The sequence below is a fragment of the Hoplias malabaricus genome, chromosome 6 (genome assembly GCF_029633855.1).
Source record: "Hoplias malabaricus isolate fHopMal1 chromosome 6, fHopMal1.hap1, whole genome shotgun sequence".
NCBI lineage: Eukaryota > Metazoa > Chordata > Actinopteri > Characiformes > Erythrinidae > Hoplias > Hoplias malabaricus.
Genome location: NC_089805.1, coordinates 27,598,089 through 27,620,173, shown reverse-complemented (window position 1 = coordinate 27,620,173; position 22,085 = coordinate 27,598,089). Strand labels below are relative to the sequence as shown.

Genomic DNA, 22,085 nt, shown 5'->3' with positions numbered 1-22,085 from the left:
GCAATCGCCACAGAAAAGCACTGCTAGTATTGTCTGGAGCAGCTGCCCATGAGCCCAAGTTCAACATAGACATACCACTGGCAAGACGGGAATAAAACCCACAAGCTGTGGAGCTGTACACCAGTATGTCTACAAACAACAACATTTCATTTGAAATTTTAGATAAGACAAAAATATATTTAAATGTAGGGAATATATCAGAATATTACACGCTTCCCACACCAATGAAATCCTAGTTTTAGTATTTTTATTATAATTTTAGCAATAACATCCCAGAGGGTTTAAATATGAAAGTGAATAATTCATATGACGCAAAAACATATTATATACAAATATATTTATAAATAATTCATTGTTTAAATATTTAAAATATCAACATTTTGAAATGACTAAATACACGACACATTACAAATGTGTAATATATGCAATATAATTGTAATGAAGCCAAAATATGACATATACAGTCCATATACAGCAACTGTGGTGCCATCCATCCATCCATCCATCCATTATCTGTAGCCACTTATCCAATTTAGGGTCGCGGGGGGTCCAGAGCCTACCTGGAATCATCGGGCGCAAGGCGGGAATACACCCTGGAGGGGACGCCAGTCCTTCACAGGGCAACACAGACACACACACATTCACTCACACACTCACACCTACGGACACTTTCGAGTCGTCAATCCACCTGCAACGTGTGTTTTTGGACTGTGGGAGGAAACCCACACGGACACGGGGAGAACACACCAACTCCTCACAGACAGTCAACCGGAGCTGGAATCGAACCCACAACTTCCAGGCCCCTGGAGCTGTGTGACTGCAACACTACCTGCTGCGCCACCGCCCTAACTGTGGTGCCAATTTAAATTCATTTAATTATTTATGAAGCAAGGAAGAACAGTATTCTCCAACACTTTCTGTAGTGTTCTGCTTTATTACAAACATTACACAAGGCCAGTAAAATGAAAAAGCTTTATTTTCTCCACAATAAAATCTACTGGAACTATCTTCATAATAGTCAATGACACTGATGATCACATAACACATCCCTGCAGTTATAAGTGAACAGAATCCAGGTTACACCCTTAAATAAACATCAGTATATAGCAATTTGTCCAGCAGATGGAGCCCTTGCCTGTGACACTACCCGGAAAAGGCTGCAGCACATCAGGAACACACATGTGCCTCTATCTGCAGTCCTCCACAGTACCCACGATGCCACAGGCAACAAAAGAAGCTGCACTGGCTCCATCCTCTCCCCTCTTCATTTCCTCTTCAGAGGATGGACATTTTGCAGACAAACCCAAACACAAATCAACCATTCAAAGCCATGCTTTCCTTTTTAATTAGGTATTAGACTGACACATGGGAACAATCCAGACCTACTGTGTGGTATTGGCTTTGCTGTCTGTTACTGGTCCGAAAGAAACGCAAGCACACGATGAAAACCCCATGGATAAAGTAACCACAGATAAATAGAACGCAATATCATGGCTTTAAGGATTTGACTGCAGATGGATAGAAAAAAAAATTGCTCTGGAATAGACATCAGAGAATGGATGATGTCATCTTTTTGACTCGCTCTGCCCCTGCTGGATAATGAGGGAACAGAAATGTTCTTGGTAATATGTTCCAGCACCTGACAAGGGCACTTCGGTCAGGAAGCAAGATGCTCTTCATCCCCCAGACCTCAGTCCATCAGTCCATTAAAAAACACTCCTCTATATTCCGCTCAAAAACACTATTCTCTGTTCACCACGGCTGAAACAAACAAAGACCTACTGTACAAACACACATGCACACACTCTCTCTCTCTCTCTCTCTCTCACTCACTCAATACTCCAGCAGTGCATGTACCCTTCACCCTCACATCCACAGCCCACTCTCTGGAAGCAAGTGTCCTCCATACACTTGCACTGACCTTCAACCATTTTTAAAAATCCTTTTTCTGTGTTTATTAATTTGACTAGTGTTCATAATAAAACACCACAGACACTTTAACAACAAAATAAATAAACAAATAAATAAAAACTAAAAATACACATTACATGTAATTGATATAAATGTTATAACAGTTTACAATTTTGAACTATATCATTTTAAAAACGAACCTTTTCATATTATCCTAATTTTCTGAGATGCACCTGTATGTACAGCAACTATCCCAAGCTCAAGGTCGCTTGCAACTCAGTAACAGAACAGAGAAAATCCCCAAAATGCCACTCATCAGAATAGAAGTACATATATGAAAACCTAAAACAAAGCAGCAAATCCTAATGTAATGCAGAGGCGCAAGCACAGCAGTATTGCATGTTTTGGCAAGAAAATATCAGAATGAGATGGAGATGACAGAAAGGATAGCAAAGATGCTACAAAAATATGCAGGAGTTGATCTAAGAGTTTAGCTGACAGAGAAACAGACTTTGAAAATGGGAAACTGAAAACCGTAAGTGGGTCCTAGCACATTACTTCTTTATTCACTTCTGATGTTTATTCCTATTTGGTGCCATCAGAGCAGAAATAAAATTACCTTTTTGCAATGAGTTCATAGTCTTATGTAACCTGTCAGTTCTTTATGTATGTAAGCTATTAGAGGTTAACAATACTATTTAGAGCCCTAATACTCAAATCTAATAAATAAATAAACTAGTAAGTATGGGATGACATCAAATTATTAGTGATTATAAATAACAGCTATGAAACTGATAGAACAAATCTTTTTTCCCCATTGTCATTTACACACAGCATTGCTGTGGCGTGTTGGAACAACTGTCAACCGCACAAGGTTGAAAGGTCCTTACAGCTTTGTCAGCCACTCTGACCTAGATATCATTGCTGTCCAATTAAAAACATGTCAGCTCCTGTCCCTCACAAAGTGTAAATTTCATGATGAATGGACCAATAGAAATGCTTCAAAAGAACTTGGAATAATATATTTCGCATTGACTTCCATTAAAATATAAGAAGGTTCTCCTGTAAAATGACCATGTTTTTCACTGGACTGCAATGATATACAGAACATGTAATGGCAAAATACGGCGATATAAACAATAAATAAATCAATATCTGGGTCTCTAATGCATATATGGATTTTTATATGTTGATTGCTGTGACATTCCTCATAGTCATTATCAATCTCCAAACTCCTAATGTTGATAACCCACTTATGTTAACCTACTTCTACCCGCATTAGAATCTCAGTGCAAGCTGGATGATTGACAGTCATGAACAAGGATGGTGCTTAGTGTAGCGTCTTGGGACAGAGAAAAACAGATGAGAGCTACTGAGGAGAAGGGGTAATTACACACAGCAACCAGGCTGAGGCCTCTTTCACCTCACTCTTTATCAGACACCTGCTTAATCCCAGTTGCCTCTGAACAAGGTTTAGCCCAGGAGAAGGTCCAGTCTTGGGGGAAATGATAGGGCTTTGTAAGATTATGGCTGGGCTGCAGACCGAGGCACTTGCCCTGTGACCGCGGATGAAAATAGCAGAGGAAAATAAGAAAAAGATACGTCCAAATGTGTGGCCACAACCACAGTGTCCAGAACAAACAAACACACACACATTCATACACGAGCATGATATGAATAAAATTCAGCAGGATTACCAGTGTGTCACTGCGCTTTATAGTTGTCTCAGATGTGTCACTTTTCCACATTCTTGGCTCTTGCAACTGAAGACCATATCTTCCTTGCAATTAATGGGTTAGCCCAATGTGTTTGGACAACAAGCGAGACAAACCACAGGATGAAGTATGAAGTATTTCTCTCCTTTCTCTCACTCACATGCATGTGCACACAGCACTCACCTCCTGCCTTGCCATGTGTGAGGAACGCTGCAGACGATAGAGCTGAACATGAGAGCAGTGACGAAAGAGAAAAGCACTAGGTAGATCAGTCCCTCCAGACCATCATAGCATAGTCCAGTCATTGCCTGGACATAGTCCTGAGAGAGAGAGAGAGAGAGAGAAAAAAATGTGACCTACATGTTAAAGGCATAGATATAGATTCCATCGTAGCATTTACACCAAGGTTTATCATCCCTGCACAGTCCTTTGCAGAGACATACATATCTCTACACAGACCATACTATGTAGAGAAAAAAAACAACAACAAAAAAAAGACATTACATCACTGCACAAATATACGTCAGCATAATACAATCTTCTACACAGAAAACCAGCCAAAGAGTGGAGAGAAATAGAGAAAATGATCGTCAGACATCAACCCACGCTCTCACACACCAACACTCAAAGCCAAAAATCATGTCGTCGTGACCAAACGGAAGAATGCGACATTTAAAACTTCAATCTGCGAAATACATGAGCTCACGCAGCAGAGAATTGAAGAGATTTTCAGCACAAACACACACATAAGGTGCATTTACTATTTTGGAACATACAGATTGTTCCTTAATGCCACAATAATACTGAATACTCTGCCCACACAAACAGTGCTGTAGAGAGAAATGAACTGAAATCCTATCTATCTCCGCAGCAAACAGTAGCAGGCAATGGGCACATATGCTGCAGGAGCCAGAGAGACAAACCAACCCCCCCCACCCACACTCGCAATCCCCCAAACTGTACGCAGTGCTGCAGATCCTGCATAGGCAACAACATGGCAGCCACTCCCTCCTTGAAATCACCATTATTATTCACAACCTAGCGTCTCTGCTTGTGATTACTGAGCAACCCAAAGCTCAGTGCAATATCCAGGTCAGGCAGCAGGCTCTTTAAAAAGGGGTGCCCTTTCCAAACGTTACACAACAAAACACAATACTTATGATAAAAATGTCCTTCAGTGATATTTCCCTAAGTACAATCTCCAGTACTCAGAGGATTTTGAGATAGTAACCTTTGCGTATGATTGGATGTCCACCACCAAAACTATATTAATAATATATAATCAAATCCTAAAGTCAATGTCTGCTTTTTCCTCATGTGTTTGTTTCAGTGCTATGGAGCCTCTTCTGAGAGGCCACCCACAGAGTTGCTCTCCCTCTAAGAGCCCCACTCTACACTAAAAGTGCACTCATCAACTCTAATAACATCACAGAACATACAACTCCCTTGCACAGGGAGAGACCTGCTCCATAACCAAGTACAAATCATTTTTAGTAGTATACAAGTCAGAGAGCACTTTTATTTATTTCATGTCAAAATGGCCATTAAGTAGAGGCCATACATTTTAAGCTTTTGGCTTTGAAACAATAGATGCACATGGAGTGGAGAAAAGTAAAAATGTAATAAAATTTGATTGATTGAAAAAAAAAAAAAAAAAAAAGAAAAAAAGAAAGAAGTCCCACAGGACTTTCCAAACCTGGATTTCAAAAGATTCTACGACTGCTAACAACTGTGCAAGACATAGGGAGTATTCCACAGAAAAAAGCTACATAAAAAAGGCCCAAAACTGTGGAAATACGTTAAAATGTCCCTCAGCTGTTTTCTTATTGGACAGGCTTGACTTTAGACTTAAATAAACAATTTAAACTGAGAAAACCTTGTTTGTGGAAAATCAGCCTTATAGACCACCAAAACTGCAAACATCAGGCACCAGCAAACACAGCCTTGAGGCAGCTTTGGCCTAATGTTTAGGGAACGGCTTGGTACAGCAAGGTTGCTGGTATTGAGTTTAAGATTTCATCCCTGAGAAATAATTCAACTACATTCTAATTTCAGCTATAGGTGGTTGTCCATTCTTCCACTGTGCGAAGACATCCTAATGCAAGGGGACTGTACAGACGTTTAGCTGTCCAAAAGAAAACACAGAGGAAAGGGAAGAAACATTTCATATCAAACTATGTACATGTTACTTTTCTCAGACATTGTTTAATGTGTTTGGGATTACTTGGAATGTAAGAAGCCAAAAATGGAGCGGGAAAAAAAAAAGTCTAAGAATGGACTTTGGAGGTATGGGAAAACATTCCTACAGATTTCCTTACCAGATGGTCTGTTTCTTCTAGTGCGGTGTCACACTTAAGGGACTATGCTGATGTTTTTACATGGTTTTATGAATGAGCAGAGAATATAAATGTCATGATCATGTGTTACTAAGACACACACTTACCATGTGTAGACTGCGGCAGTCCACTAGGGCAGTCAGCTGATGCAGCCCGATTTCAGTGGTGTTCAAAACCCCCTGTATCTGCTCCAAATTGCTCTGAAAATTATACATACACAAAGTGTTTAAAAATAAAAATTATTAAAACTATCCTCCTCAAACATGCACATATTGCAAATTGACCCATTTTAATTCTGTTAAAGTGTCACACAAATCCTGTATAACATGCTAACACTTTCTCAACTTTTATACAAAACCCCTCTGATTCTCATATATATATAAATAGACTTTCAAGATGGTACAGGTATTCATCACAGCCAGAGGAAAAAAATGCACAGAAACACAGTTTACACAAAAGCAAACCACATCCCTGTGCGCAATGGAATGCTTTTGTCTGCAAGTTCACTGTCGTGTGAGGGCCAAACTGTGAGAATTTGCAGCTGGAAATAGCTTGTAGCCAGCTCCATGCGTGAAGTGTTTCCACAACCTCAGCACTTTGCCCCACAATGACCCTATGCCACAGAGCACCAGCACTTCCTTTTCACATGTCCAGCTTGTCACCTGTCATTTTGTCTCTGGGTGAAGGCCAAGGGGCATCAGTGTTGGGTAATACTACAGAGACAGTACAGACAGGGACACTGGTGAATTCTGGCAGCAGAGTTCAGTTATTCCATCCTATGTATGTGGGTACAAGTTTTTGAGGCTAAATATATGCAATCTGACAAAATTATTGCAGAGCACACCACATGTCTCCACTTGGATTTGAGGGGACAGTCTGCGTCATCAGGATGCGTTTTTTTAAACAGGTTTAAAAAAACACCTCCACACTTGTGAAAAATGTATTTCTTCTTCTTAACACTGGGGCAAGGCTTAGTAAAAATAATTCATCTGAGTAATGTTGCTGATGTAAACCTGACATGACTATCTCTGTAAATACATCGTCTGAGCTGGGTATATTTTGTACGTTTTGTTATCTATTGTTTATTTTTGCCAATCAATACATTTGATTTTTACTACTATATTTCATTCATTCATTCATTCATTGTCTGTAACCACTTGTCCAGTTCAGGGTCTCGGTGGGCGCAAGGTGGGAACACACCCTGGAGGGGGTGCTAATGCTTTGCAGGGCGACACATTCAAACATTTATTTCATTTCATTTTCTTGAAGCTAATTATTATTATTTTCTGATGCACTGGTGTTTGTACAGCATGTTGCTGAAAGTAGAGAAAAATTGACAGTTTCTGTCATTGTTGCTAACAGACTAACTGGCTAAATTCAAATATGTAATGGCCTCGTGAATGTGAAATTGTTATCTGATTGTGTGAACCTGGTATCCCTGTCTCACTGCTGACAAGTCGCCATGCTGTGTTTTTCCTCACTATGTCGTGATATATTTTTAAAGCGGTTTTATAGCGCTCTGGGTACTGGGAAAGTGAGAATGAGTTTCTCATCCATATCTATGGTATCTGTCAACCTGCGGCGCTGCTTTTGTTACATCATACACTTCAGTCCATCTCATTGGCTGCACTTCGGAAGGCTCAATGTAAAATATGTGCAGAGGTTTTAATAAATATAGCAGTGATACGCACCTTTGTTTGAGGGTATTCTCGCACTGTGGAACGCAGAAGCTCTGACACATCATCCTGCATCTCTACCAGAGCCTTGTGGCTTCCAGACAGCTTCTGCAAGTCCCATATACAGCACAAAATCAATAAAACTGACTAAAAAATGTTATAATTTCGAGTTTCTTATAGGGACTGATTTATCAGACATTAAATAAATACAGGAAAACAATGTGACAATACGTAGTGCTCTATTATATATTAAACATAATAATGGTCAAAAAAGCTTTCAGGTATGACAACACTTTATTGATCCCAAAGGAACTGCAAAACCACAAATTTCAAGTAGTAATCTGGCAACTGCGCCAACGTAACTAACTGTACCCATGAAATTGCAAAATTACTGTACAAATTCACAAGAAATCCAGTGTATTGTAGATGTTTTTGATAGGTAATTGGCACAAAGGTTCCAGCCAGACCTGCCACTTCCAAGGAAATTAACGCTCGTCAGCAGACATTCAACCATTTGTTGGCTTTGGTATTTGGAATATATTTCTGCAGGTTTTTTTTCCCTCCACAAAAACCCTATTCCTTTGAAAACTGGTATTCTATGTCTCTTTTCCTCTGCTGACAGGACTGTTTCTCCCCTCTCACTTGCTGGCTGACGTGTTAGCACACTTGCTATGTCCTTCTTCAGCAGTGAACATGTCTGCATTATGCATGAGGACCCTTCCCTTGGCAAGAACTCAAGCAGCTGCCCACACCACTGCTGGATCAGGCAGCTGAGAGAAAGAGGAAGAGAAATGTGAAAGAAGAAAGGAACTTGGTGTGCGCGAGTCCAAGCCAACTGTACCAGCCAACTGCTGCTGACGACATCTGCGAGGGCCTCGAATAAAAGCATTAATATTTGAAAGACATCTTTAAATGGTCATGGTGGTAAGTTTGGGCTTTCTTAGCAACTGTTCTATTTTTAAAATCACCACAAAGTCCTGGAAAATTACAGATTATGGAGCGGTGGAGGAAAGAAAAAAAAAAGAAAAGTGACAGCACAGTCTGCTTCTGGTAAAGTCAAGTCTAAATCCGCAGCGCTGCTCAAACGTTGCTGCAGTAATTTGCTTGCCTCCAGATCGATAAGCCTTGTGTAAGAGTTGCGTTTTTTGGATTTGACAAAGAGGAACGGTTATAAAACTTGCTCTAGAGGAATCTATGGTGTGAGCTCTCCTCCTCAGGAAGCTTTTTTTTTTTGATAAATCTTGTGTCCTCAGGAAGTTGCTGGAGGCGTAATTTCAAAGGGGCATATTCACAGTCCTGGAGCTATTCAGGTAACGGTTGAAATCACTGGCCCACAGAGATCAATAAACGATCTCCATATGGCTATAAACTTGTGTTTAAACACAATGATATATGAGTTGGGATGAATGGAACTGCTACTGTCCATCACAATTAAGCGGCAGTGAAAAGCTTATACTGCATGTACTATTCACATAAATGTGTGTTAGAAGTTCAGCTTCATTACATTTGACCGTTCTACTACGGACAGTACATAAAAGCGATGCGAGGGAAGAAAATCCTTATGGAATCATCCATAGAAATGTAAAGTAGAAAATAGTGAGCAACTTGAAGCCTGGACCGACCACCATTGTGCCTGCATTGCAGGGCATCAACAGGAAGAGAAAGATATGCTTAGATTGAATGAGGGCAGGTCTGAATGAAGGAGGCCTGAGGCTATGGAGTTTGTACAAAGGCTAACAGGGGCACAATTTTAATCACATACAGAAAGATAAATAAGTCAGAGATGAAGAGAAGGAAGAGAATGGAATGGAATCTCTGAGTTACCTGCTGGAAGGGGTTTGCCTGGCCAACACTGCACTGGAGGTAATAGTGTAGGATGTCTGTGGAAACAGTAAGGTGAATAATTTATTACCTATGAAAAGTACATATTAAAATAAGGACACAACTCAAATTAATCAATACCCTGTTTTTATTTTTTAATAATATCAATATTGAACCCTTGCAATCTGATATTTCTTTGGCTTAAAAATCCATATTTAAAGACACACATATCTACACATAAATACATATTATACACATTAATACATATACAACAAGAAATTAATTTATAAAATAAAACATTTTAAATTTTCCCTTCATACAAATAGCAGATTAAAAGTGTACAAAAGTTATCCATGGTCTACCCTGTGTCCGAAAAGGCTCCCTATTCACTATTCCCTATCTTATAAACTATTATAGGGAACTCAGAAGGGTAGTGAATGATTTCAGACACTACCTCATGTGGGTTTTTACCAAACAACACAGTGGATTAAGTGTAATCTGAGATCTGCTAGTGTACATGGGTTGTACACTACTATTTGCAGTGCACTGTGGGATTGTTTGAGTGCAAAGAATATTGTTCACTATGTTTTCACACACTACTACAAAATGGCGGAATCCCAAAATAGTGCACTATATAGTGAAAAGGGCAAAGTTTCAGACACAGGCCTGAACAGGCAGGACAAAGAAGATCTTATAGCAAACCCACATCTTCTGCTGTTTTAGAACAACTGGATGGGCTAGCTTTTGTTGAAACGGGCACAGAACATTTTACGGGCAAATGACTTGACCTACTGGCTAATATCACAGACTCATTGACCTTGGATTTCAGGGTGCACGCACATGAACTGCAGCCTGAGGCAGATGCGTCAAGAGAAGAGCTCTCTAGCCTTCTGAACACGAGGCTGAGTTGGTGTGTCTGAGGTCAGTTTCCTCAGACACAAACACACTTCCTGTCCCTGCTTTTACCTCTCACTGCAAAGAAGAAGACAGGCCTTGTGGTGGCTAATTAACCTGTTAATGAGGAACCAGAGACCAGGCTGCCTGAACTAAAAGGGGTGAGGAGCTGGGCAAAAAAAGAGCCAACTTGAGAGCAGGTTCACAGAGCTGGAACGCCTAGTATGTGAATGTGTGAAGAAGACAGGTTATAAAAAGCTTCCCACGCTCTATTTCTGCACAGGAAGTGCTACATGTTCTCACAACCCCCCATAAACACCTAAAATCGAGATTTTCGCACTGCATGTAGATTTGCGTAGACACTAAGTCAAGCAGAGAGAAATCCATGAGTGAGTCAGACGAGTAGGCTTGGATTCTGGAGGAGTGATGAAAAAACCTCTCTCTCTCTCTCTCTCTCTGCCAAATACGCACATGGCAGTGGGCACCAGGCAGAGCAGCAGCCAGCAGCCTTCCTCCGCCAGACTTGGTAGTGGATGAGCTAATTCATGTCTCTCTCAGGCCTCCGCACACCCCCATAAACTTCACAACGAGAAGGAAAATGAACCAATCTCTCAATTACATCCGCACATGCCCAAACACAAGAAACTCAACAGGGGAGGCATTTTTATGGCTTGTAACAGTGACTAGACCCAGTAGCCTCATCCATCATCTTTAAAAGAACTTCAGTAATTGGATGTAATATTGGGTGATTGGGGCGTCAGGGTGAAATAGACCGCAAACAATGGGGGCAGAATAAAATGTGACCCAAGAAGGAGGGGAGAGCACGCTTTATATCTCCACCAGCATGCTGTTGACTGAAAGGAACGGATGGCTATTTGTAAAATCTCTAAGAGAAACGGGTCTGATATACGATCTTGTTCACGCTTTGTCGGGCTCTTTGTAAAAATGTTCGCTTGAAGAGGAAAATAGATCATAAAACACTTGCATGTCATAAAAGCTTCAGGAGATGAATGAAACACAGAGAGGTCTGTTCAAAGCATGTTCACAATGGGGTCATTTTCATCTTGGACAGATTGGGTTGTTGGTGAGGGTGGGCAAATAAAACAGAAAAAAAACGGAACTGAAGGATAATAGCTGTGATGACCTCTCGGAGGCTGGAGAGAGGCAACTGGCCCCAGGGTAAGGGTGGGCAGTTCCTATGGGTCAGGAGTGCACTGAGAATCTCACAGCTGAGGCAGGCGTCTTGCATAGTTCAGACCAAAATGGCACTAACCCCTACATTCAGTGTGCTATCTTGAGCCATCTATGATATTAGGTCTGTCGCAAAACCTAGTGAGCTGCCTAGGTAGGCGCTGACTGCATAGACAACTGTTTAAGTAGACAGGGTTCTAACGGTCATCTGTCCTCATGAGGCAGATTGAGATGCTCTAGTTAGAGAGCAACAGCGTTACAGCTTGTTACCTCAACATTTCAGTGTGGTGGATTCTAATCTTCCCATTTTTTAATCGCGGCTAAGGAAGGGTTTGGTGCTACTTTAAAATCCGGCCAAATTAAGATATCTTAGTAGACAGCATAATAAGGTATCTAAAAATTGGGAATGTGTCGGGAGCGTACACACTGTGACATAAACTGCTCTCTAGTTAGACAGCTCACTAAGACAGACCCATTATCTCCACTTCCCAACTTTTTCGGTATATGTCAAAGAATGGCTCAAATGTGTAAAAGGACAGTCTGCAACACATGAAAATACTGAATTTCTATATTAATCCCTAACTGTACATTAATGTCTCTTTCAAATTTGGCAAGAAATTGGCTGCTCATGGCCTTTAGCTGGCCATCTACAGGCACAACAATTATGTTTAGTAATGCTGACATGAAGTGACAGCAATCAATTTGAAAATGCTTTGTGGCAGATGATAAAAAGGATAAACCGAAGAAGTAGGGCTGTAAAGCTTGTGTTGGGCAATATGCTGAGGGGCTGAAGGACTTCTGTTTTAGTGCTGGAATGCTTTAGGCAAAAGGACTCATGAAAGCAGCTGTAATCGCTTTGTACAGCATTTCCATTTAATGCCATTAGCCACTGTGGGGGGCAGGGTGTTTACTACAGGCTATGTGCACATCAATTACAATCAAATTACAAAGAAATGACTGAAAGCTGACAAATGAAGAATATGTTTTCTGGCTGTTGGCAAATAATTTGAAAGTGGAAAGTGAGAGAGAGGGAGAGAGAAACATTTGCATGGCTGATAGTGACAGTGCCTGGATTTCCCATTACCCAGCATTCTTTCCTGTTGCATTAGAACTCTTATCCCTATCCTGCATTCTGTCACTGCTGTCCTATTTCTTCCTGCTCATCAGCTCTGTAGACCAGCTAATCACACCAGAGGCAATGCTAGACAGGCCAGTAGCCTGGTCCTGCAAGTGCTGCACAAGGGCCACAGATGCTGGAATCATCTGCTGAATCACCTCCTTTTCATAGTATCACCATAATGTTCATAGTTGATAAATCATGTTCCCATGGAGAGAGTGTTAGTGTATTATTAAACGCTTAAACATAAACATGTCTAAGGTTTCTGAGATAAATTTATTATAATATCTTATGAATATATGGAGGCTGTGACCCATGATCACCTCTGACAGGTTCACATCAGCTTTTCTGTAAAACTTCACACTAAATATCCAGTTCATTAAATGAGTCTGTGACCTCTATTAAACAGAGCACCATTTATCAATCAGACATTTATACAGAAATGTAAATATTTCAGCATACATATCTGGTTAGTGATGTGCTGTTTCTTTATCAAATAATGTTACTTCTGTTTGAGAAAATATAAAGGACTTGCGTTTAGAAGCGTTAAAGTAACAATGTTAATATGAACTGACTTTTATGTTTATACCACCACAGTTAAATAGCATTTTTTAAACATGACTCAAACCAGGTCTTAATAATAATAAATATTCTAGTTACACTACAAGGGTTAATGTTTTTCCATTTTCCGAGTCTTTTTATTGGTTTCTGCGAGGAACGTCACAGGCTCGCAGTGGAACATGGGTAATTCCCTTCGCGAAAACGTCGTCTGCTGTGGACAGGGCACTTGTGAGCACATTTGTTGATGAATATAAAATAATTGGAACACCCTAAAGCCTTCCATGTGCAAACAAGGAGACAAGGATAAATAATTAAAGATTAGAGAGGCAGACAGAGAGTGAGAGCTCCACAATGTTAAGATTGGAATGCTTTGCCGTTTGCTCCATCATTCCATCTGCTCAGCCCACCCAGAGCGTAGAACACACGCAAACACCAATAAAATACCAACAAAAACGGTCATTGCTATTCTTCCACAGGAGATCCTTCTTCTGTTCTCTTAGCTGCCTCAGCCCTGTAATTTACTCTCTCTAGTGCACAGTGTAGTTCAGGTCACTCAGATACCTGTATGCAGCAGTGATCAACAGATGCTAAAGCAAGCTAGAAGACTCAGGCAAATGATTAATCACCTCCAAGAGCCAACAGGATATGAGTGCTTATGTGAGGGAACGTTCAGTGAGTTTAAAGGGAAAAAAGAAAGAAAGAAAGAAAATACCCACACACCACCATGTATGAAGTCATCCGACATGAAAGGGCAAGACCCCGTTCAGAAATGATTCAGAGAGCAAAGCTGACAGCCAGTGACTCAACAGCCGAGGAGAAACACTCCACTGCGCTGATTACAAACCTCTACTGCTTCTGAGAGAATGCGCTGCTGGAATGGAAAAACAGTAACATCTCACCTTTGTGGATGACTCCATACTGCTCAGCTACTTTGGCAACGTACATGTCCGGTGCCACACAAAAGTCACTGGAAGTCTACAAAGAACATCAAATGAAATTCAAACAGCACATTTGAACCTACTGAAGTAAACATTATAGATTGGAATGTCTATGTACAACAACTTTATATTTAAAAATTCTGAAAATATATTTTACAACATCCATTTGTAAGCTTTAACTTTAAATCAGTTCATGACACTGTTATAATCTTTCAAGAGAGTACTGCAATGCATCTTAAATCAGTTGTTTTTCCAACACCAAGTAGAACTAATAACAATGTTGATCTGAAGTGTGTATTGTACTTTGGTTAAATAAATGACTAACCCTTGAATCATTTCAGGGCTGTGATAATGGAGGTTAGAGTGACACAGAATTCAATAGTAGAAAGCTGAATAGTAGAACCAACTTCAAACAAGGATTTACAGGGAGCATTTCTATTTCTAAACATTTAATATTAGCCATTCATAACAAAATGTATTGTTTTCAGACATAAAACCTAAATGACCATATCTTAATTTGCACGGCAATTTTACTCTCAATTTGCTATAAACATCAATAGTGCTTTATATTGTGCGACAAGTGCTGCAATCCTCCAAACAAAACTGTCATTAAAACATGATTGAGTTGTTTTTTTTTTAAATCTCTAACTGTTTTGAGCTCCTTCTTGGTGTTTGCTAAGACATAAAAATGACTTAAACAGTTAGAAAAAGTACAGTGGTGAGGCTGAAATACACATCTTTCCCTGCCTCTGTAGAGGGTGTTGCCATGGAGACACTCACCGAGGAGACAGCAAGCTCCAAACCCAGCGATCCCCAGCTGATTACCAGCGCCAGCACACCCAGTAAACAGACCCTGCATAAGTAAAGACAGAGAAACAGAAGTAAACAATTAAGACCTTTTGGTTACTATTATCACAAAGTATAATCTTACACTGATATGGATCACGACTTAACAGCACACATTCGTTACATCAAGTACACAATGTGCCTTCCTGTGACAACTTCAATGTCTATAATTAAATTTCCTCAGCCTTGTGCAAAAGCCATGAACTTAAGGACACTTGGTGTATAATAAAAGACACATTTAAAGGGAAACCACATTAAACAACAACACACTACATAGTTACTGCACTCAACTAAAGAAGAAAAATTTGGGTACCACATATCCTGGCATTTTGGGCAAGAGTAAACATGCATAAATTACGCTTTTTGCCAAACAATTCCTTTGCAATATATTCATTATTCATTTTCAAAGACACAAAACATGGAATGGATTGAATTACTGTTAAAAAAAAGTTGCATTAAAAAAATAGATAATCTGAATTAATTGGCCACATGCTTTCAAACATTCAAACCCATGATAGCATTTGAAGAAAAGTATTCCACATAATTCAAACATAAAGAGGTCAGAATCAGTAATCTGACATTTATCTTCTGCCTAAAATACCCTCCCACCCTCTTAAAATACCCTTTTCACTATTTAATGTGACTCTAAAATGGTAAGATGTCCAAACATATCACAAGCAAACAGTGGTGGTACACCCTGTACTTGATGTATAGGTCAGGTACAAAGGACTTGAAAATGAACCTGGAAATAACAGTCAGGGCATTGCGGAGTCCTCAACAGTAGGTTAAGAATATTATGGTTCTTTATTGCGGACTGATCCCTGTAGAAAAGGTCTCTCAGTAAATTCTTGTATCATATGACAGTTAGTTTAATTATCTCACCATTGCTTAGCCTATTACACTCATAGTAATGTCCAGTTCGCTCTGCATAGTCATTTTATTTGTTTATGTATTTAAAATGTATATGTAGCATGTCTTTTTAGATCTATTCTTCCAAAAATTTGTCATTTGAAATTCCTCCCATTAATTAAGACTCCCAATCACATGATGCTCTTAAGCTGTCAGTACAGAAGCTACGACATGACTTCAAACTGCGTATCGTACGAGACCAAAGGACAGCTCAACATGCTTGGAGGGGACAACTAAAAACAACCAGCAGGGAGAACTGCAGAACTGCAGTATGCACTTTTAATGAGGAAAATCAGTGGGACTCAAGGCACACAGAGTTCCAATCCAATTCAGGCAGTGTTGCTGGTGTCACTTGTCCTTGGAGTAAGGATCAGATAACAGGCTTTTTTTTGCAGTCACTGCAGTTGCCATCACATAAGGAGAAATCACTAAGAGATTACAATTTCCTTGCCTGTTCTAAAAAGAGCTGATGATAATGGGCACCTTATAGGGCTTAAATTCGCTTAATCTAACTGCTTTAATGGAGACAAACCGATCATGTTTGCTTGCGAAAAGCTCGCAAAATGATTGCAAAAGGAAACATAAGAATAGCCAATCATTTTTAGGTCCAAATCCCCGAACTGCTACTACTGAAGAGGCAGTTGGCTGGGGTGACTGAGTGGCTGCAGAAACTAGAGCGATGCTTCTTCAAATGCAGTAATCTCCAACCCAGGACTTAAGTTAAAATGGAAGTGGTTGGTTAACTTTGTATTTGTCACTGACCATGACCAGTTTTATTTTTATTTCACTTTTCTTAATCCTTCGAATTAAACAGCGTGGTTTTATTACTGCGCCTTTAAGATTAAATCTCAGTTCTGACTCTATTACACACTGTGCTTGCTTCATTAATAAACCAGTCAATGAGATTCGCCACTTGAAACACTGTTTGCAGTGTAAATTCTCCGTACTTTACATGTGATAAAAAGTTTAAAACTTGTCCATATTTGACCACAATTACAATTAACATGGTGACCTGTCTACACCAAATCATAAGAATATCTTGAAGCCTAATTAATAGTGTGATGTACTAGTCAGTCTAGTTAGCAATAATATAACTAGCATATAGCTTTTCCAGCCATGTTAAACCTGCTTTATTCAACTGTTAAAAGTTATAAGTAGCCTGACAGTAACAAGAATCTCTGCTAAGGCACAGAAGGCTAACCATCGACCACATTTATTAGTCTATGTTAGAAGTATCAGAAATGGAAGTGTAGCCAGCTGGTAGCATAACTCAGCAAAAAAGCCCTGATTCTCCAATGACCGACTGAGTGCCACACGACGCTCACCCACTCATGCACGAAAAAGAACTGACTCACCCAATGAGAGTTCCTTTAGAGTTGCGGATGAGGCCAAAAAGCACCAGCAGGCAGATGAGCACGTCAAACAAGAGCAGACCCAGATAACCCAGCCACCTGAAAATGACACAGAGACATGGTACTAAGGCAAACTAACAAACAAAAAACATGCAGAGTTTGAAAAATGTCAGAGCTGACCACTTTTCTTTCCTTAAAGTGGAAAACAAAAATATTAACTTGTTGGTTTCATTTTTTTAACAGTAATTAATTATCAGTTAAAATTATTAATTGTGATAGTCCCAATTAATATGGTTTGTGTAAGTGTCACTGATTCTTACTAATTATCAGAGTAGTTAACTTGTTGCTTTTCGCTTCTGTAGAACACTCTGATTTAACTGATCATTTACTGTCCAAGGATTTCCCACTCCCCTGAACTCTAAGCCTTCAACAGAAGACAGATTCATTGTTGGCATGGCTCCAGGGGGAACCATTCGAGCGTGCTACTGTACTGAGCACTGAGTATGTAATGATATAACAGAGGAGAGGGCGAATGATTCAAAGGTGGAAGTAAAGCCAAAAATCTGCAAAAATATGTTTGGAATCTGACGTTTTATTCTTCAGTGTTGCACTGGCACTATGAGATACGTAATGTCAGAAGAACACCAAAAAATATAAATAAATATTTGAACACAATCTTTATTTATTCCTATCAGTTAGAAGCAGCACTTAACTCCACAATCAGATTTGTCCTATGTTGTCAATGTCTTTATGGATTAAATCAACAATATTAGGAACACTGTTCAATCTTTCATCCGAGGCAGTTAATCATTTGTGGTAGAACAAAACCTCTGCATTAATGATATTTTTTCCATGAATTCCCTCCTTTCTTTAACTGAAGATTTAGTGTTTACATATTGTTTGCAATGTTTTTTTGTAATGGAATCTTACACAACACCAGTTAGCATCATGCAAAGAGTGTAAATAAGCCACCACCCATCTGCAAACCACACAGTTGTTTATGAAAATCAGAGACACTGCATGGTTTGATAATATGGTCTTCCTTGTTAATGCATATAATATTAGCTAAAAGTTTAGCCAATTTTTTTTTTTAAGATAACTGTATATCCGTAATGCCTTTTTAGATAAATAACCTGGATGTTGTTTGACTCATGCATGAGATGGTTTAGATATACAATCAGCACAATGTTAACAGGTGGGGTAAAACATTTCCATTACTCATATATTGCAGTAGCCTTGAAGCACAAGAGATAAACTGCATGAGCTGATGGGCTACATCTGGTATAAGAACTATTACTTTTATACAGTTTAGGCTGGGATACCACAAATGACTGGACATATCAAAAGCAACTGCTTCCATTCTCTTCTGTTTATCTTGGATGGGATGCAGGGCAAAAATATAAAATGCTGATGACATCAAAAATCTCGAGACATGGTTTTGATTTTCGGATTGATCCACCTTCCCCCCTGGCAAAACAAATAAAGGTCTGGAAAGGACATTTTTGCAAGTACTGAGGCAAAAAGAAGAACACAAATCCCTAAGCAGAGTTTCTCTCAGTGAGAAATGTAAATGGTGACAAGAGGCTGACAGATGCAGAGAGTGAGTAGAATGCTAATTTACACTCTCTAAGAGAGCACTGTTCATGCTGATGTGACAGCCAGAATTCCTTTCAGCCGTTTTTTTTTGTCTTCGCTCATTTGCATAGTTGTTTCTCAATGCAAACTTTCAGAAAAATGTATTCACGAACACCAATATATACACATCCAATTAGATACACAGTACACAAACAACCTACATACAAACCCCCACTACATTTGAACAGTGTAAAGTAAAGAATACTAAAGAAAAACCAGTCTGGGGATAATATGTCTTCTATTTCTGTGTCTGACCTGTACCAGTCGTAGATCTCAATTTTGATAGCCAGGTCCTCCAGGGAGATGCTGGGATTGTTCCAAAAGGGAATCTCCACCATCTGTTTGATCAGCTCGTCCAGCTGCCCCTGCAGCTTCTGCACAATTAATAGGTAGTCTCTGTGCGTTGAGTACTGGCTCTCCAAATTCTGCAAATTCTCATCTACTGTCTGGTTCAGAGAGGAGGCACTGTCTGATACCTACATACATAAACACATGCACATACATCTGCATTAAGGTTTGGTAGCTGGGGTTTACACACCTAAGTGTATGATCAAGAAACTTACATCTGACTTATTTATCTTATCACTTAAGAAGTAAATGTCTGTCAGGCTACTTGGGAAGCAGCTAACTGCCTTACCGAAAGTGCTACAAAACTAAGCAACCACATATGAACAGCAGTGATTATTTTTCCTTAAACATACCGTTCCACTTTAAAAGACACTGAGCGTAATTAGGGCTGGTTATTTATAGTAAGAATTTTCTTTGTATTAAATAAATACAAAAAATAAATAAATAAATAAAAAATAAACAGTAAAACATTTAATCATTTTGTCTGAGAATTCAGATTATATCACAACATGCTTCTCTGAACACATCATGACTGTACCACATGATTCATTATTAGCTGTTTATACTTTTTATGATTTGGTTAAATATTGAATAAAAATCACTGCACAATTTTTCATTGAATTTATTTAAAATGTACCACACCAAATGCAATCTGTCTCTTCCAAATTTTTAGAAAAGCTAAACAGTGTATTATGACAATTTTTTAAAATATCGTGACAATATTTTGGGCGTATGCCCACCACTATTCCACCTACCCTTTTGTCCATTAAACATAAAAGTAAGATGAGGAAGTGTGTGCAGTACATATGTTGTAACCAAAGAAGGGAATAAGTTAGAAGGGTCATGTGGTCTCTGTGTTTGTTTCAAGGTCTTACCAGTCTCTGAACTCCAGCAACGGTGCGGTTGGCATGGCGCAGTGAATAAGTGAGCCGGTTCACTCCATCACAGGTTTCTCCGTTCCCGTAGAAACCAACAGCAATGCCAGCACTGTGAAGGGACAAAGAGAGCGCAGGCATGAGGAGGAGGAGGAGGAGGAAGAAGAAGAACAGAATAAAAGCCATAGTGAAATTCTTAAGAAAACTACTGCACAGAGAACCTGGCAACCCTGTGGAAGAAGTCAGCAATGCCTTAAACCCTAAGCACAACAGCAGAGAAAGAAGAGAGAAGCCTACATTCTGGAAACTGAGTCATGATCAAAACAGAGCTGCCTATGAGAAGGGTGCAATCAGAAGGCTGGTGCTAAAGTGACAGTTTTGGCCGACCATGGGGGAAAACGCCATGAATTCAGGCTCAAAAACCAGACCAGGCGGGTTACGGTTGTGAACCTAGCCCAAGAACCCCCTACTTTAACAAATCAGGGCAATTTGACTGATACACATCTAAAGCAACTTGTGACATGTAGGGGAAGGTGATTTTCAAAACAATACTAGAAAAAAATCACATGCATGCCATTTGTTTTCATATGGTCGTAAGCACAGCCAATTAAGTGCTATTAAGCAGCTTCCGAATAACTTTTGACCATCAATTTTAGTTTTGGGCAGTATAGCTTACGCTGTACATCAAACATGCCGTGTATGCGCATACAGAGCATCTGAAGCAGAGACTCCGCTCCATACAATCTCAAAGTATTAAGTGACCCAATGATTTTTCTTGTAGTATGGATGGTCACATGGTCCAGGTGGTCACAAACAGGTTCTCCATGAGGGAGAAACACATTGCAGCCACTCAAGGCCATATGAGGATCAATAGCACCCCATGATGAAACCCAACACTTATATTCACACAGATGGGCTGTTAAAACAGATGCCGCTGTGCACAAGAGACAGAAACAAATCGATCAGCATAACGGCTTCCACTGACCTACTCCAAAGTTAGACCACAAGGGAAGCACACTTCTCCACAGACAACATCTAACACAGAGGACTGTCTGACACAAATCACACTTCCTGTAGTCCTGCTATCAATGTGTGAAAATACATTAGATAACAGCAGCTACTTCACCAACCAACACAACTTAAGTGCAGATAGTAAGAGAGACTAAATATCAAAATCTCTTACAGCCTCCAGGTCTACACTAATTTGCACTAATCACATTAAGGTTCAGTACAGTGCATGTGTCAAGAAGTCTTTGAAATAAGCAAAACAGCAAAAAAAAAAAAAATAAGAAGAAGAAAAGAGCTTGTTGCCTCACCACCAGGTGGCACTGGAGCACATCCTCCATGCAAGTTTTACTATCCCTCCCTTTCTAGAGTGTCACCCAACTTCATTGTAAAACCTCAATAGGCGTCACGATCAGCGGCCCCTCACTGGCGGGGGCTCTGCAGAGCTCTAACTGCCCAAACAAAGAGTCATTGAGTGGGAGTCCAACACTACATCTCTCAGCTGGAGAACCAACTCTCAAAGACAATTTCATGTGCCAGAGAGTTTGGTGGCCGGTCTGATCAGCTTTTCAAGCAACTACCTGCTGGTAGTTTTATGCAGCTATATTAATTGTATTGTCATTGAATTTTCTAGGAATTCATTCCAAAAAGTTGGGAAACACTGTAGTATGCAAGCGTTTGTGTTGAGCTGTAGGAGCTATGTACATGTACTGTCTATGTAAACGTTCTAAGATGAGATTTCTGCCAAAAGTTGACTATCATTTTTGGATTATTGTTTGTCGGTGCTGGGACTTGCTGAGACATGCCTCCAGGAGTCTGGTGTGAGACATCACCATCTCCCTGGGGACATGTGGTCACATGACTCATATTAGGATGGCCTAGCTGGGGTTCCCAGCATTCCTACAAGGCAGTGAATTTCATGGACAATATGCAGAGTTCAACAAAGTATTTCACA

The 22,085-nt window shown here is 39.8% G+C and overlaps 1 protein-coding gene across 3 annotated transcripts in view; it reads right to left on the bottom strand.

The window, feature by feature from the left end:
- Window positions 1-22,085, bottom strand: part of ttyh3a (tweety family member 3a) — a 60,848-nt gene that overhangs the window by 9,873 nt on the left and 28,890 nt on the right. For all 3 annotated transcript variants that reach the window (XM_066674313.1, XM_066674312.1, XM_066674311.1), the window contains exons 3-11: window positions 20,126-20,237; window positions 19,158-19,378; window positions 17,271-17,366; window positions 14,941-15,013; window positions 14,122-14,197; window positions 9,463-9,518; window positions 7,654-7,746; window positions 6,070-6,162; window positions 3,810-3,946 (exon numbers count right to left, since the gene is read on the bottom strand). In XM_066674313.1, the coding sequence (XP_066530410.1) occupies window positions 3,810-3,946; window positions 6,070-6,162; window positions 7,654-7,746; window positions 9,463-9,518; window positions 14,122-14,197; window positions 14,941-15,013; window positions 17,271-17,366; window positions 19,158-19,378; window positions 20,126-20,237 (957 nt within the window). The remainder of the gene's footprint in view (window positions 1-3,809; window positions 3,947-6,069; window positions 6,163-7,653; window positions 7,747-9,462; window positions 9,519-14,121; window positions 14,198-14,940; window positions 15,014-17,270; window positions 17,367-19,157; window positions 19,379-20,125; window positions 20,238-22,085) is intronic.